Source organism: Hippopotamus amphibius, chromosome 11 (assembly GCF_030028045.1).
Source record: "Hippopotamus amphibius kiboko isolate mHipAmp2 chromosome 11, mHipAmp2.hap2, whole genome shotgun sequence".
NCBI classification, from domain to species: domain Eukaryota; kingdom Metazoa; phylum Chordata; class Mammalia; order Artiodactyla; family Hippopotamidae; genus Hippopotamus; species Hippopotamus amphibius.
Window position 1 is genome coordinate 23,383,795 of NC_080196.1, and position 13,662 is coordinate 23,397,456.

General features: G+C 47.4%; 2 protein-coding genes across 2 annotated transcripts; one reads left to right on the top strand and one right to left on the bottom strand.

Moving 5' to 3' along the window:
* The first annotated feature begins 1,996 nt into the window (after positions 1-1,996).
* Positions 1,997-3,608, top strand: LOC130830849 (ubiquitin D-like). Its single transcript, XM_057698166.1, has 2 exons — positions 1,997-2,015; positions 2,382-3,608. The coding sequence occupies exons 1-2, from the start codon at positions 1,997-1,999 to the stop codon at positions 2,879-2,881; spliced, it is 519 nt and encodes a 172-aa protein (XP_057554149.1). The 3' UTR covers positions 2,882-3,608.
* Positions 3,609-4,798: 1,190 nt separating this feature from the next.
* On the bottom strand, positions 4,799-8,624 carry LOC130830850 (putative olfactory receptor 2I1). The gene is made up of 2 exons (XM_057698167.1): positions 8,571-8,624; positions 4,799-5,755 (listed from the first exon to the last, which is right to left on the bottom strand). Exons 1-2 carry the CDS (start codon positions 8,622-8,624, stop codon positions 4,799-4,801), a joined length of 1,011 nt encoding a protein of 336 aa, XP_057554150.1.
* Positions 8,625-13,662: the final 5,038 nt, after the last annotated feature.

The following is a 13,662-nucleotide window of genomic DNA, read 5'->3' on the forward strand; positions in this document are numbered from 1 at the left end:
TTTTTTCAAAGTGGGTTTTGTGGCGATGTCCTGAGACTTTGGGAGAGGGCAGGGATTCATCTGGAATGTTAGGAGAGCAGAGTGATCAGGAAACTACCCTGAGCACACACAGTTTCTGTACTCCCTTTTCGTCCCAATCCAAATCTCAAGAGCCAGGGAGTAAATAGCTCTTAGGTACCTCTGAGGCCACACTAGTGAGTGTCCAGGAGTACAGGTGAGGAAAGAGAGGCAGTGTGGCAAGGAAGGGATGTGTGATTGCCTTGTGTGTGGAAGGTGGGAGTTGGTGTTTGATTGCTGGATTTGGGTGGTTGTCAACCAGTGGACTTGGTTTGCAGGTTCTCAGACAGCAGAGGAGGTCGCTAGGAAGCTCAAGACCCAGGAGTTGAAAGTTCTTTGCAAAGGCCATTTTATACACAAAGTTTTCTGAGCCTGGAAGACACCTAGGAATTCTCTCCAATCATATCATTTTAGAGACCAGAAAACCAACATCTAGGGAGGTGAACAGACTTGCTCAAGTTAATTTAGGGAGTGGCGTCCCTGGGACTGGAACTCATGTCTCTTCTCATCCAGGGTTTTTTACCCTATGTCTTCTCAAGACATGCTTCACACATTCAGCTAGGCTAGTGTGAACAGAATGCTCCTGGTCACATCGCCCACAGCAGCTCTAACTGTCCTCTCCCAGGCGCCCTTGTTCTCAGGAAGTCTCTGACTAATGCGGGGCTCGAAAAAGCAGCAGGGGAGGCCCACACGTGTTAAAGGTCTTCAGGCCAGTGAGGGTCCAGCACTGCAGCCTGGGAAGTCATAAGTCAAGAGTGGGAGTGGTGGGTTGTTAATCAGGGAAAACTTCTCGACAGAGAAGGACCATCCCATGTTTGGAACAGGGAGGGCAAATGGACAAATGGATTGGCTGTGGGGAGAAGTGCTTCATCAGAAGGTATTTTTGTTTACTGACCTCACTGTAGCAAAAGTGAAAGTAAATTGAGGAGACCTTGCAAGAGCAAAGGGTATAGGAAAGCTTGATAAACACAGTGGCCAGGCAGGGGATTTCCACTTTAGCTGCTTATATAAAGTGGACGCAAGTTCCTTTTCCCTGTCTCCTGACTCTGCTCCTGTGATTGTAGAGATGGCTGCCACCCTCTGTGTAAGTGGGATTTAATCATAGGGATGGGGAAAGGGAGAGCACCTCCGAGATATGGGGGAGTCTCAGGAATGGGTGAGGGACAGTGCTGGGGAGGTGGGGTGGCTGGGAAGGCGTCTGGAAGGGGATGAGAGAGGCATTCATATCCACTGAATGTGAAGAATGTTTTTATGCAGAGAACCAGGTCGTTTGGCTCCTGAGTTCCCTTTTGTTGAGCCCTTGCACTGGCCACTGTTAGGGGTACATGAAGTGGGAGTGGATTTTGTTCTCAGCAGGCTGGCAAGACTTGAAACTATGGAACTATTGTCTTGATCCCTTTCTCCCTTGTCATGTTTAGGGACCCAAGGCTCTTAAACTTAAGCTTCCTTCTCTTCCCAAAAGAGTGGTTCACAGAATTCATTTATCTTCATTGTAAATGCCCTGATACATTACCTTATGTAAGAATACATGCTCTACAGAGAGAACTTGGAATGAGGGCAATGGTTAGCAGGAAGAGTGAGAGTTCAGTGAAGAAATGTCTGTCGCATCTAGATTGGGAAGATATTTTTGAATGAAGTCTGAAAGAGGTCCTCCAAACTTTCCAGTGACAAGACGGGGGTGAGATTCCCCAAGTTCAGATTACTGAAGTAAGACTTAGATGTAGTCCCTACTTTCTGTGAGTGGGGAGGAAGAAGAGATCTGATTAAAGGTGGAGATCTTAGTCTATTATAGGTAGATATGAAAACACAGGAAATCTATGTGGACAAGTGATATTGAACATAGGGTCACTAAAATAAGCTAGTTATTATTGAGTTAAAAACTATTAACAGTACAGAGAAGATGTGTCCTCCATAGGGTCTCCCTGTAAAGTAGTTAGTCATGGAGGAGAGCCGAGTGGGTATTCCATTAAGTTGTCAAGTCTTGGAAATTCTCTTTGAGAGGTGTTTTTAGATTCCAACGTACAGTTTTGGATGCTTTCTAGTTGCATTCAGGTTTTGACGTTTGGTAAACTTTATCTGGATAGGAGACAGATAAGGTAAATAAGGTGGGAAATCATAGATAACATTTTGGGATGGATAAGAGGTGTGGTTAGAAAGGAATAAGACTGGTTTTCTTGCATTATGACCTGGAAATTTCAAAAGAGGAGTTTCAAAAAAGGGAGGGGCACTACTTGTAAAGGATCAGGAGGACCAGACAGGCAGTTGAAGGGTGGGAGCGATGAAGAAGGGGGCATAAAGGGTGTAAAAGGTGGTAGGCATTCTAGGCAACTGTCTCTTGGCCTTTGTTGTCCAGGTGAATGTCCATTCTCAACAATGGGAGTTAATGACCTTCACTGCCCAGTCAGATGACAGAGTGAAGAAGATCAATGAACATGTCCGGTCTAAGATCAAGGTTCCTGTGCAGGACCAGGTCCTCCAGCTGGGCTCGAAGACCCTGAAGCCCCAGAGGACACTGTCATCCTATGGGATTGACAGGGAGACGACCATCCATCTCACCCTGAAGGTGGTGAAGCCCAGTGATGAGAAGCTGACCTTGGAATTGGTGGAGTCCGGTGATGAGGGGCAGAGGTACCGCCTCCAGGTACGAAGGTCCAGCTCAGTGGCCCAGGTGAAAAAGATGATCGAGACAAAGACTGCCATACCCCGCAAGAAGCAGGTTGTGACTTGCAATGGAAAGAAACTGGAAGATGGGAAGATCATGGCGGACTATGGCATCAAGAAGGGCCACTTACTCTTCCTGACATACCCCTGCATTGGGGGGTGACCACCCTGGACATTAAAAAAGGGTCCTTTACTCTTCCTGACATACCCCTGCATTGGGGGGTGACCACCCTGGACATTAAAAAAGGGTCCTTTACTCTTCCTGACATACCCCTGCATTGGGGGGTGACCACCCTGGGGATGGAGTGATATCAGGAAAAAAAGCCCTTATTTGCTTCTTTCCCTTACTCTACATATCCTTTGAAAACTTCCCCAAATCAATGTGAAAGCTAAATAGAAAGAGAAGATTTGGGGTGGATTGGGGAGGAAGACTGTAGAATACTTCTAACACATTGATTCTTTCATTCTAACATCGAATAACTGGCAAAATTGCATATAACATATTACCCATATAGACATAATATTTTAGAATTTGAAGGCCTATTAGAGATAGTATTCCAAACTAGCTTGCTGTTTAATCCTTTCTTGCTCCCCTCTGATTCATAGAGAACCTCCTATTTCCTTTCCCAAAAAACAAGATAGTACGTCTTAGGTTGTGATCCATGTTCTTCTTCTTCTTCTTCTTGTTTTTTTTTAAATTGGACTATAGTTGCTTTATAATGTTGTGGGAGCTGCTGCTGTACAGCAAGGTGAATTAGCCACACCCATGTTCTTCTGATAACTGTGTTTGCATCTCTGTTTAGCTCAGTGCTTCTTCTATCATATCACTGAATAATCGTTGAAACAAATTGACTTTCTACTCATAAAGAATCGTGAATTATTTACTGTGCCATGACTACAATCATATTAATAAATAATTTAGAAATTCCAATAAACTACTCCTTATTTAAAGCTGCTTGTTATGAAATGAATCTTGGTGCTGTGCCCCTTCTTACTCTCTAATTCGCAACCCAATTAAACCGTTCTTATTTCTGGGGATGATGGTGGGCATGGCAAGATATTCACCTTGGGGATCTAGGGATTTTATGTCTCTAGTGGGAGCTCCTTGGCAGCAGATGTGCTTTAGGTGGGAACGGACTTTCCGAAAGCCGGGGGACTCTGGACCAGTCTCTGTCCTGCCTGCCTTAGGCTCTAGCAGGTCTTCTCTGGGTTGGGTGAAGAGGTTAGGGATTGGTTTCCAGGTTGACCCCAACACTCTGCCCAGGTTCTGGCTCGCGGAGCTTTTTCCTCTCTGCTCCCTCCATCATACTCCCTTCATTTACTCCTCCATCTCAGCACCTCATGTCTCCCTTCTGATCACATGTATGTTTTTCTCACAGCATGAAACAAGTCCACCCTCTTCTCCACTAGTCTAGTCTCTTTAACTTGCTCAAGAACCACTTCCTGCAGAAGAGTTTCTGAACTTCACCCCACTCAGCACAAGCCACACTTAGAGGAGTCGCTCATTACAACGATCAGTCAAGCGCTCTGGGGCGGGCACTCTCTAACTGGCTGGGTGGCCACTCGGTTGGCCTGATTCCCCCCAGATGACAGACCGTGGCTTCTTTTGTGGCATGGGGTCTCCTACAGGGTACAGCCTATGATTGCATTGTCACTTAGGGATATGTCTGATGGCAGACACCACAGGGTCTTCCATGCACTCTTCCATCAGGCTGGAATCCTTCATACGTCATCTTACCAGCATATGGACTCCTGACTGGTGGGTATAGTATCCCCTGAGGATGGGGAAGATCCTCCCAGAGTAAAACTTTCTCCTATTCATCAGCTTAGGAGAAACCCGGAAGATCATTTCCCCCTCACTAGACCTGCCCCTTTATAGGATGTGGGGATTTTCCCTCCATTACATGAACCTTTCCTCATGGGAGGAACGGAGCTCCCCATTAACCTTGGACTCCTTAAGCACAAATCTTGCAGATCCTCATACAGAAATGAACAGCCTAAAGGCTAAACTGACTGACTTCCCAGTGGGCATTTCCCTCCTTGGGCCCTGCGGTAACACTCCCCTCCTTCCCTCCTTGACTTAGTGTCCAGTTTGCGCCCTCCCCAGACCCCCCAGGAGCCTCCTCGCTGCCCCCTTCACTTCCTTATTCCTGAGGGTGTAGATGAGTGGGTTGAGGGCGGGTGTGACTACCGTGTAGAAAAGCGAAATGAACTTGCCCCGCCGCTGGTTGTAGCTGTGAGTGGGTTGCAGGTAGGTGTAGATGGCTGAGCCATAGAAGAGGCAGACGGCTGTCAGGTGGGACCCACAGGTGCCCACCGCTTTCCTGCGGCTCCCTCTGGTCCTCATGCCCCATACAGCGCGGGCCACGGCGCCATAGGAGTCCAGGATGACGGCGGACGGCAGCAGCAGGATGACCACGCGGGCAGCAAACATCTGGCGCTCGCTGGAGTCCTGGCCGCCGCCGCCGCCGCCGCCGCCGCAGGCCCGCTGGAGCAGCGCGGGCAGCTCGCAGGTGAAGTGGTCCACCCGGCGGGGCGCGCACAGCGGCCGAGCGGCCAGCAGCGCCGTTTGCGCCGCAGAGTTGGCGAGGCCGCCGAGCCAGGAGGCAGCGGCCAGCGCGCGGCAGAGGCGCGGCGAGGCGAGCCCGGCGTAGCGCAGCGGGCGGCACACGGCGGCCGCGCGGTCCAGAGCCATCACCGCCAGCAGGACGCACTCGGCCGAGCCCAGCGCCAGCGACGCGCACAGCTGGGCCAGGCAGCCGCCGCGCTCCAGCCACAGCGCCCGGCCGCAAAGGTTGGCCAGCAGAGGAGGCACCACGCTCGTGGTGCAGCCCGCGTCCACCAGGGCCAGGTGGCAGAGGAAGTAGTACATGGGCGTGTGCAGGCGCGGGTCGCGCGTCGCCAGCAGCACGAGCGCCGAGTTGCCCGTCAGGGTCAGGAGGTAGCCGAGGAGGACAAGGGCGAAGAAGACAGGCTGCAGGGAGGGCCAGTCGGAGAAACCCAGGAGGAGGAAGCGTTCCTCTGTGCTGAGGTTGGCCTAAAGGCGGAAAACTCGCAGAATGTTGGAAGGCCGATATACGAAAGGGTGATGTTATCCCTTCCAAGCACAGGAAAACCCGGGCCAGTGGGGGTGAGGTGGGGCAAGGGTGGCAGCACACAAGGTTCTTATGTATCCACTGGAAGCTCATTTTCAGATCTGAGCCCTTAGTTTAGGAAGGTAGCCATTTATTAGCAAACGCTAGTTATTGTATTTACCAGAAGATTCTATGAGGAAGATAGCATCTCCATCCTATAAATGAACAAACTTGGGCTCAAAAGGGTAAAGCATTCCAAGGTCATAGCTAGTGAGTGACCCTGTGGACTTGTACTAAGGCCTGTTTGATTTAGAAATGAGAGCTCTTTCAGCTGCCTCCCTGCTTCTGGGAAGTAGTGCTATGGTAAAAGTAGAAATCTAATCTTCATCCCACATAACCCTTCAGATATTTGAAGACAGGAATCTCTTTGAGCCTCCCAACCCCCTTCTTTGAAAGTGTGTAGTGCCTAAAATAGGTGCAATACCCTGGGTTGGTATAACCAACACTTGGTAGATCAGAACTATCACCTTCTTTGTTTCAGGTGCTCTACCTCTATTAATACAATCCCTATACTGCTGACTGCTGAATTTTAATAAGGTGAGTCTCTCTTCTAAGCTGCTTCCAAGGTCCACGCCCCTCCTGCTTAGTGTGATGATCATGAATCATGAGTGGCACAGATCGGCATGTGTGTACCAGCCTTTAAATCCAGAGTGATCTGGGTAAAATGAAAGGGGACCTGGGTTCCACCTAGCATAACTGGCTTTGACTAGTGATTTGATATAGGAAAGTCCCTTCATTTCCCTTTGCCTCAATTTTTTCATGTGTAGTAGGAGGAGTTTGTACTCTATGACCTCTAAGGTTCCTGTATGTCTTCCTGGCTCGAATTTTTTTTTTTTTTTTTGGAGTATTTTTTTTAATTAATTTATTTATTTTATTGGCTGTGTTGGGTCTTCGTTGCTGCACACGGGCTTTCTCTAGTTGCAACGAGTGGGGGCTACTCTTCCTTGTGGTGCACGGGCTTCTCATTGTGGTGGCCTCTCTTGTTGCAGAGCACAGGCTCCAGGCACGCAGGCTTCAGTAGTTGAGGCACATGGGCTCAATAGTTGTGGCTCACGGGCTCTAGAGCACAGGCTCAATAGTTGTGGCACATGGGCTTAGTTGCTCCGCACCATGTGGTATCTTCCTGGGGCAGGGATCAAACCTGTGTCCCCTGCATTGGCAGGCGGATTCATACCCACTGTGCCACCTAGGAAGTCCGCTGGCTCGAATTTTAATAAATATTTTTCAAACAAATGAAAAGTGGATGCAGAAGCTTTTTAACCCTTGAGAGTGATGCTGAATCAAATTTCCTAATGGTGCAGAAACCATCATGGTTGATGTGATGGATAAAAGTTACACAGAAATCTTTCCACTGCATGGTTCCTAACCGCTATTATTAAAGAGATAACTTATTTTATCATTATAAAGAAAATCATATTCACTGTTTTTAATTTAAAAATTGTAATCCCCTATTTTTTCCTTTTCCAGGAAAGAACTCTCTTCTTTCCAGGACCATTATATTTATATGGTTCTCTCGTTTTATCCTCATTAGGCAGAGCAATATTAACGCGATTAAGAACAAGGGTTCTGGGGCTTCCTAGGTGGCGCAGTGGTTAAGAATCCGCCTGCCAATGCAGGGGACACAGGTTCAATCCCTGCTCCAGGAAGATCCCACATGCCACGGAGCAACTAAGCCCGTGTGCCAAAACAACAAGAACAAGGGTTCTGGAGTCAGTTTTGACAATGCTGGCTCTCTGCCATCTACTGGCAACATGTGGTATTGCATCTGTCATCCCAGACTCCTGATCTAAGACCTCTCCATGGTCAACAGTCTCATACTCTTGCTCAGAAAGATAATTATACTGTTATTATCAGGTATTTACATAATGATTATGATATACCAAATACCATTTAAACTAACCTACACATATTGATTAATATCTGTTACAACACTATGAAGCAGATAGTATCATTATCCTTTTTCAGATGCAGAGTTTAAGTAGCAGCTTAACAATGTCAGAGATTTGGGGGCCTTCTCCAGTGGTCCAGTGGTTAAGATTTCGTGCTCCCACTGCAGGGGCAGTGGGTTCGATCCCTGGTGGGGGAACTAAGATCACACATTCCCAGTGCCCCTCCCAGTGGAGGGGGAAAAAAAAAGTCCGAGATTTGGATGCAGGAGGGCTGGTTCAAGTCTCCAGCCTCTTAACCCTTCCATTAAATACAGTGTATCCTCAGCCCAAGTGAGAAGTCTCAACTTCTCAGTAAACTTTGAGGAAATCATCCCAGTCTAGAACTATGTCTAATTTATTAGATTCCCCCAAGTGAAGGAGGTTTGCTTCCCTGGAATAAGAGTTTATCAGATGCTCCAAAGCATCTCATGAGAACAAGATACAATAGCTGCCTGGAGGAAGTTTAGGTACAGTTCATGGTGTGTGCTCCTGGCTTAGCTCCCCCACTGGATTTCAGACTCCCAGAAGCAAGGACCCAGAATGTTGCAGAAAGTTAGCCCCCAATTAGTCCTATAAATCAATGAATGAATGAGTGAGTGAATGCATGAATGAATGTCTCCAAAGAATGTGTAAAGGGTTCTGGAGTCCTCATCTCACAGCTGCTGTCTCCCAGTTTTCCCGTGGCAATGGCCACAATACCAAACTCTCTCGGGTACATGCTGATAAAATAAGAAAAAGGAAAATCCTAGTTTTGTTCTAGTCCCAACACAAAATTTAATTCAACACTTACCCTGATATCAGCACAGAACAGCAGCATTAACTCTGTTTTAATCCTAATCTTCATTTTAGCCATTCATGTACTAATCTTCTTGCCTCCTTGACCTCCTAATTAGATTGCATCCTCAACTCAATGTAGATCTCCCATTTTACATTTAATAATCCTAATCTCAACCCTACAAGTGATGCTAACCCTAGCTCTACTTTTCAAATCACTTATATAATATCTTTTTCTCATGATCACCTCTATCCTCTTTCTCTCACTGGGACCTGGAAACCTCTACGTTTTTGGCCTGTTTATCAGCTCCCTGTGCCCGGAGGCCCTAATGTTCTCATTCAGTAAAATCCTTTCTAGGGGAAATACAACAGAGAATTAAATGAAGCAGTGTAAACAATCTATTTTAATGAAAACTGATGTGTTGAATAAATGGCTTAACTGAGGTTTTAGGACTAACATCTTATTCCAAATGCATTCAGTCTGTGTGGACAGTTATCTACTGGATATTCTAGGAGAAAATCCAGCAGAAGGCTACTCAGTCACAACCCTCAAAGTGTCCAAAGCAGATCAAGATAGTCAGAGATGCAATTCCAATATAAGTAACCATTACACAACTGAGTTGGGGGCAAAAGGAGGCCAAAGGCAGAGAATGAAAGAATAAAGGCGGGGTGGGGTGCAGGGATGAATTGGGAGATTGAAATTGCCATATATACATTACTAATAAGAAAAAAATATCAAATTGTACACTTTAAATGCATGCAGTTGATTGTAAAAAAGAAAGAAAGAAAGAATAAAGTGTACAAGTGCTTGGGTAGTATGGCCAACAGAGAATACTTCCCAGGGGTTTGAAACACAGCAGAGGGAACACTATTAATATGAAATATTAAATATATATATGAAATATTTGCTGATTTACTGTGTAGAAAGAGCTAAATCAGGTTGTGCATTAAGATGGGAAGATGTGGGGGAAGGAGTTACACAAGGGAGCCAAACGATTTAAGGCGAAAATATGGATTATTTTAGAAACATAGAGAAGCTACTGAATTGGATGCAAGTGGAAAAAGGGATCCCTTGCAGGTGATTAAAGACTACAAGGACTTCCTAGGTGGCGCAGTGGTAAAGAATCCGCCTGCCAATGCAGGGGACACGGATTCGAGCCCTGCCATGGGAACATTCCACATGCCACGGACCAACTAAACCCGTGCACCACAACTTAAAAAAAAAAAAAGACTACAAGATTTGGGTCCTGTGAGTGTGGGCACTTCCATATCCAATATGACACATGAGTTGGAAGCACTTAAGGGGACATTATTCAAGAACCTCAGGGTGTAATCACCAGTTCACCTCTGAAGGGCTCACTGAACCATGAATATTCAGTCCTGCAGCACAGGACCCAGCTTCTGTTTCCCTCATGCAGAATCAGCCACTCACGCCTGAAGGGTACCAGGATATGCCACCCCAAAACATGTCTCTTTGCCACATGGGTTATTTTCAGCTAAAGGCCATTGAGAACCAGCAGCTGCAGGAAAAGCTCTAAAACAGGGCACAGGTTTTCTTCTTGTAAATTTACATTTATAACGCTGTTTCCCTCCTCTGTACCAGGAAGAGGACTCTTTTGACAACTGTAAGGAGAAGGCAGACTTAAATCTGCATAACAAACCTTACTAAACTATCCTTATTTACCACACTTTTCCTGATCACTTTCCCAAAGCTATCCTCCACCACCCGGAAGCCCAAAACCCCCTTTCCTTTGTTTAGCCTAAAATGGTATATAAGCCCCAGTTCTGACCACTCCTCTGGGTTCCTAATTATATTCGTGATGCACGTGTTGGTAAATTTCTGTTTTTCTCTTGTTAATCTGTCTTTTGCTGGTCTCCACTTACAAGGCCCCAGCTAAATAAAGAACCTAAGATAGGTTGAAGAAAAAGATAATCTCTCCTCCCCTCCACCCCCGAGAACACTCCGTACGCTGCTGTGACTGCCGCTCTGCTCCCTCTCCCCACCGCGTCGGTCCCGACACAGCGCCCCCTCGCGGAAGCCTCTTTGCGCTTCACAGCAGCAGCACGGGTCTCATCTCCCGTGACCATCTCTAGCGTTCCTTGCTTGCCCCAGGGGCCGCGTAAGTGGATGCCTCATGGGTTAAGTATTTTGAATATCACCCCTGTTTGGGGAGGGAAGCTGTCTGATATGAAGTCCACCCTCCGATTCCGCTCGGGTTAATGGACGCTGAAGTACAAATAGAATTCCCTGATTCAAAAACCGGAGAGAATAAACTCTATCTAGAGTGGCCTAAAATTACAGTGAACCGTGGGAGGAACCACAATTGGCAGAAAGGGCGAGGTGTGGGACTACCGCTGGCCCTGAAGCATCCAGAAGAAATCAAAGACCTGGCAAGAGGCTGAAAGGCAGCAAATAGACAAGACTGGGTGATGGACCTGGGAGGGTAGACAGCAGCCTGTGAGGTGCAGAGAACACTTGCTTTGCGGTAGGCAGACCAGATGCAGTGGATCGTTCTTTCCAAAGAAGCCTGCAGCAACATATTTATCGCATCCCATGTATTCTTTTCACAGTGGGGCTGTTGCTGAACCCACCATGAGGTGGGGTCCATGTTTCCTCTCCTTGAATCGAGGCACGGCCTTGTGACTGCCCCGACCAATGGGATACAGCATAAGTGATGCTATGTGACTTCCAAGGCTGTGTCAGAAAAAAGATAGGGCTTCAACCTAGCTGATTCTCTCCTCCCGTGCCTCTCTGTCTCTCTGTCTCTGTCTTTCTCTCAGGACACTTGCCTTTGGAACCCAGGCACCATGTTGTGTGGAATCCCAGGCTGCATGGAAAGGCCAGGTGTCGGGGTTCCAGCCAACAGCCCAACTGAGGTCTCAGCCAACATCCCTGTTTAGACCCTTCTGATGCTTCCGGCCTCTAGCCTTCAAATCTCCCCACTGTCCCCTGAGTTCCTGACCCACAAACCTGTAAGAGATCATAAATGATTATTGTTTTAAGCCACTATTTTAGGGTAATAGGTAAGGCAGCAACAGACAATAATTCACTCAGCCTGGATGCTGGCTCTCCTCATCAGCTGTGTGACCCTGGACAAGAGTCCCTCTCTGAGCCACAGCTTCCTTGACAGATAACAGCCATGAGCGCACAGCACCTTCCCACACCACTGTCCTGGGCAGCAGGGCTAACGACTGCGGGATGCCCACACTCCTGGCTGTTCTCTCCAGCTACCTTGTTGATTTATTTCACCTGCCTACTTACTTACTTCACCTTCCCACTTTGAGAATGCACATCCCACGAAAGCCCATTGTGCCCACTGCTGTACCCCAGGGCCTAGAAGAGCACCTGCCACAGTAACTTCCCCATCAAAACTTGTTGATGGGTGGGAAAAAAAATAACAAAACTAACATGGACTTCCCTGGTGGTGCAGTGGCTAAGAATCTGCCTGCCAATGCAGGGGACAAAGGTTCGATCCCTGCCCCAGGAAGATACCACATGCCTCGGAGCAACGAAGCCCGTGTGCCACAACTATTGAGCCTACACCCTAGAGACCTTAAGCCACAGCTATTGAGGCCCTGTGCTGCAACTACTGAAGCCCACACACCTAGAGCCTGTGCTTCGCAACAGGAGAAGCCACCACAATGAGGAGCCCACGCACCACAATGAAGAGTAGCCCCCGCTCACTGCAACTAGAGAAAGCCCGTGTGCAACAACAAAGACTCAATGCAGCCAATAAATAAATAAATTTAAACAAAGAAAAAAACTAACATAGCAGCAAAGTGTTTACAAGACGCTTTCAGTTAGTAAGTGACTAGGCTAGGGAGGCAAGAGGCCAAGTCAGGGCAGAGCAGGGGCCACCGAGGCCTGGCAAATCGTCTAGAGCCCAGGGTGCTTTACAGTCAGAAGGAAATCTAAGGCCTGGGGGTGAAGCCCATCCTGACTAAGGCAGGGCTGGAGAGGCCACGGGAGCCACCCCCAGAACTTCTGATTGGTGGTCACACCACCTGGCAACACATCTTCCATGCACCAGGACCCTGTGCTGGCCCTACCATTTGACCTGGTCCCTGTCTGTGCTCCTGCCAGCAAAGAATGTCTGGCTCAACCTTGGCACAGTAGGACTAACCCTCTGTAATCTGCAGCCCCGCTAAGTGCAAATACAGTTCAAGGTGGTAACTCTGGTCTCATCTGTTCTGCCCAGGGCTGGGATGTAGCTCCTGCTGCTGCTTCTGAAGCCAACTGTTCATTTTCCACACTAAAGGCTTACCTACTCCCTAGGCTTCTTCCCCTTTCCTCAAGAATATTCCATTGTGGGAAGACGGGAAACTCAAATCAAGTCCTATTTGTCCAACGTGGATAATCACATTAGAATGGTTTTCAAATACTGGTTCAAGATTTAACCTACGCATGCTCTCAGGGAACTTCAGAACTTGGCTCTTCAACAGGATGGTGAAATGACAGGGCCCATCCAATCCTTGCAGCTCTTTTGCAAAAATATGAAAATCGCTTTAAAAAAAAATCAGTGCTATGGGGAAAAAGAAAAAATGAGCTTCCAAAAAGCACTTCTCCAAGAGGACACAAAGAACTACAAAAAGTCCCAAGCAATGTTTTGTTTGGTTTCGTTTTCCATTGGCCATTCAATACTTTCTTTCATGCAGATAGCAAGTTCCTGCCAAGATGCTCAGAGTTCTTAGACAAAGACTTTTAAAGCTGGAAGCACTCAGGGCCATCTCATCTGCTACCTCCTAGTAGTCATATTTTTTTGTTATTCTTAATTCCTTCTTAATGTGAGGAAGAAGAGTCCTCACATCTGTTCAGCCACATGCTCCAGGCTCCCAATACATGCCCATCACTGTCAGAGACCTCATTAAACAGCAGCGAGAGTGGCTAGTGTTTACCCAACATGCTCCATGAGCCAAGAACGATCAGAAGCACCCGTCCTTGCATCACCCTGCGGCATCCACCCTGTGGAGGGATGGATTATGGAGATGATGATGATGAGTCTTATCTTCACAAATGAGGGCTTGGAGAATAGAGATTAAGGAACTTTTTTGCCTGTGGTAGAATCTAAAGCTCTGGTAGTATGACTCTAATGCCCACACTTTTAACC

Coding starts and splice junctions, on each gene's coding strand:
- LOC130830850 (XM_057698167.1), bottom strand. CDS start 8,624: ATGAAGATTAGGATTAAAACAGAGTTAATGCTGCTGTTCTGTGCTGAT. Junction 5,756..8,570: donor TGTTCTGTGCTGATATCAGG/GTAAGTGTTGAA, acceptor TTCCGCCTTTAG/GCCAACCTCAGCACAGAGGA.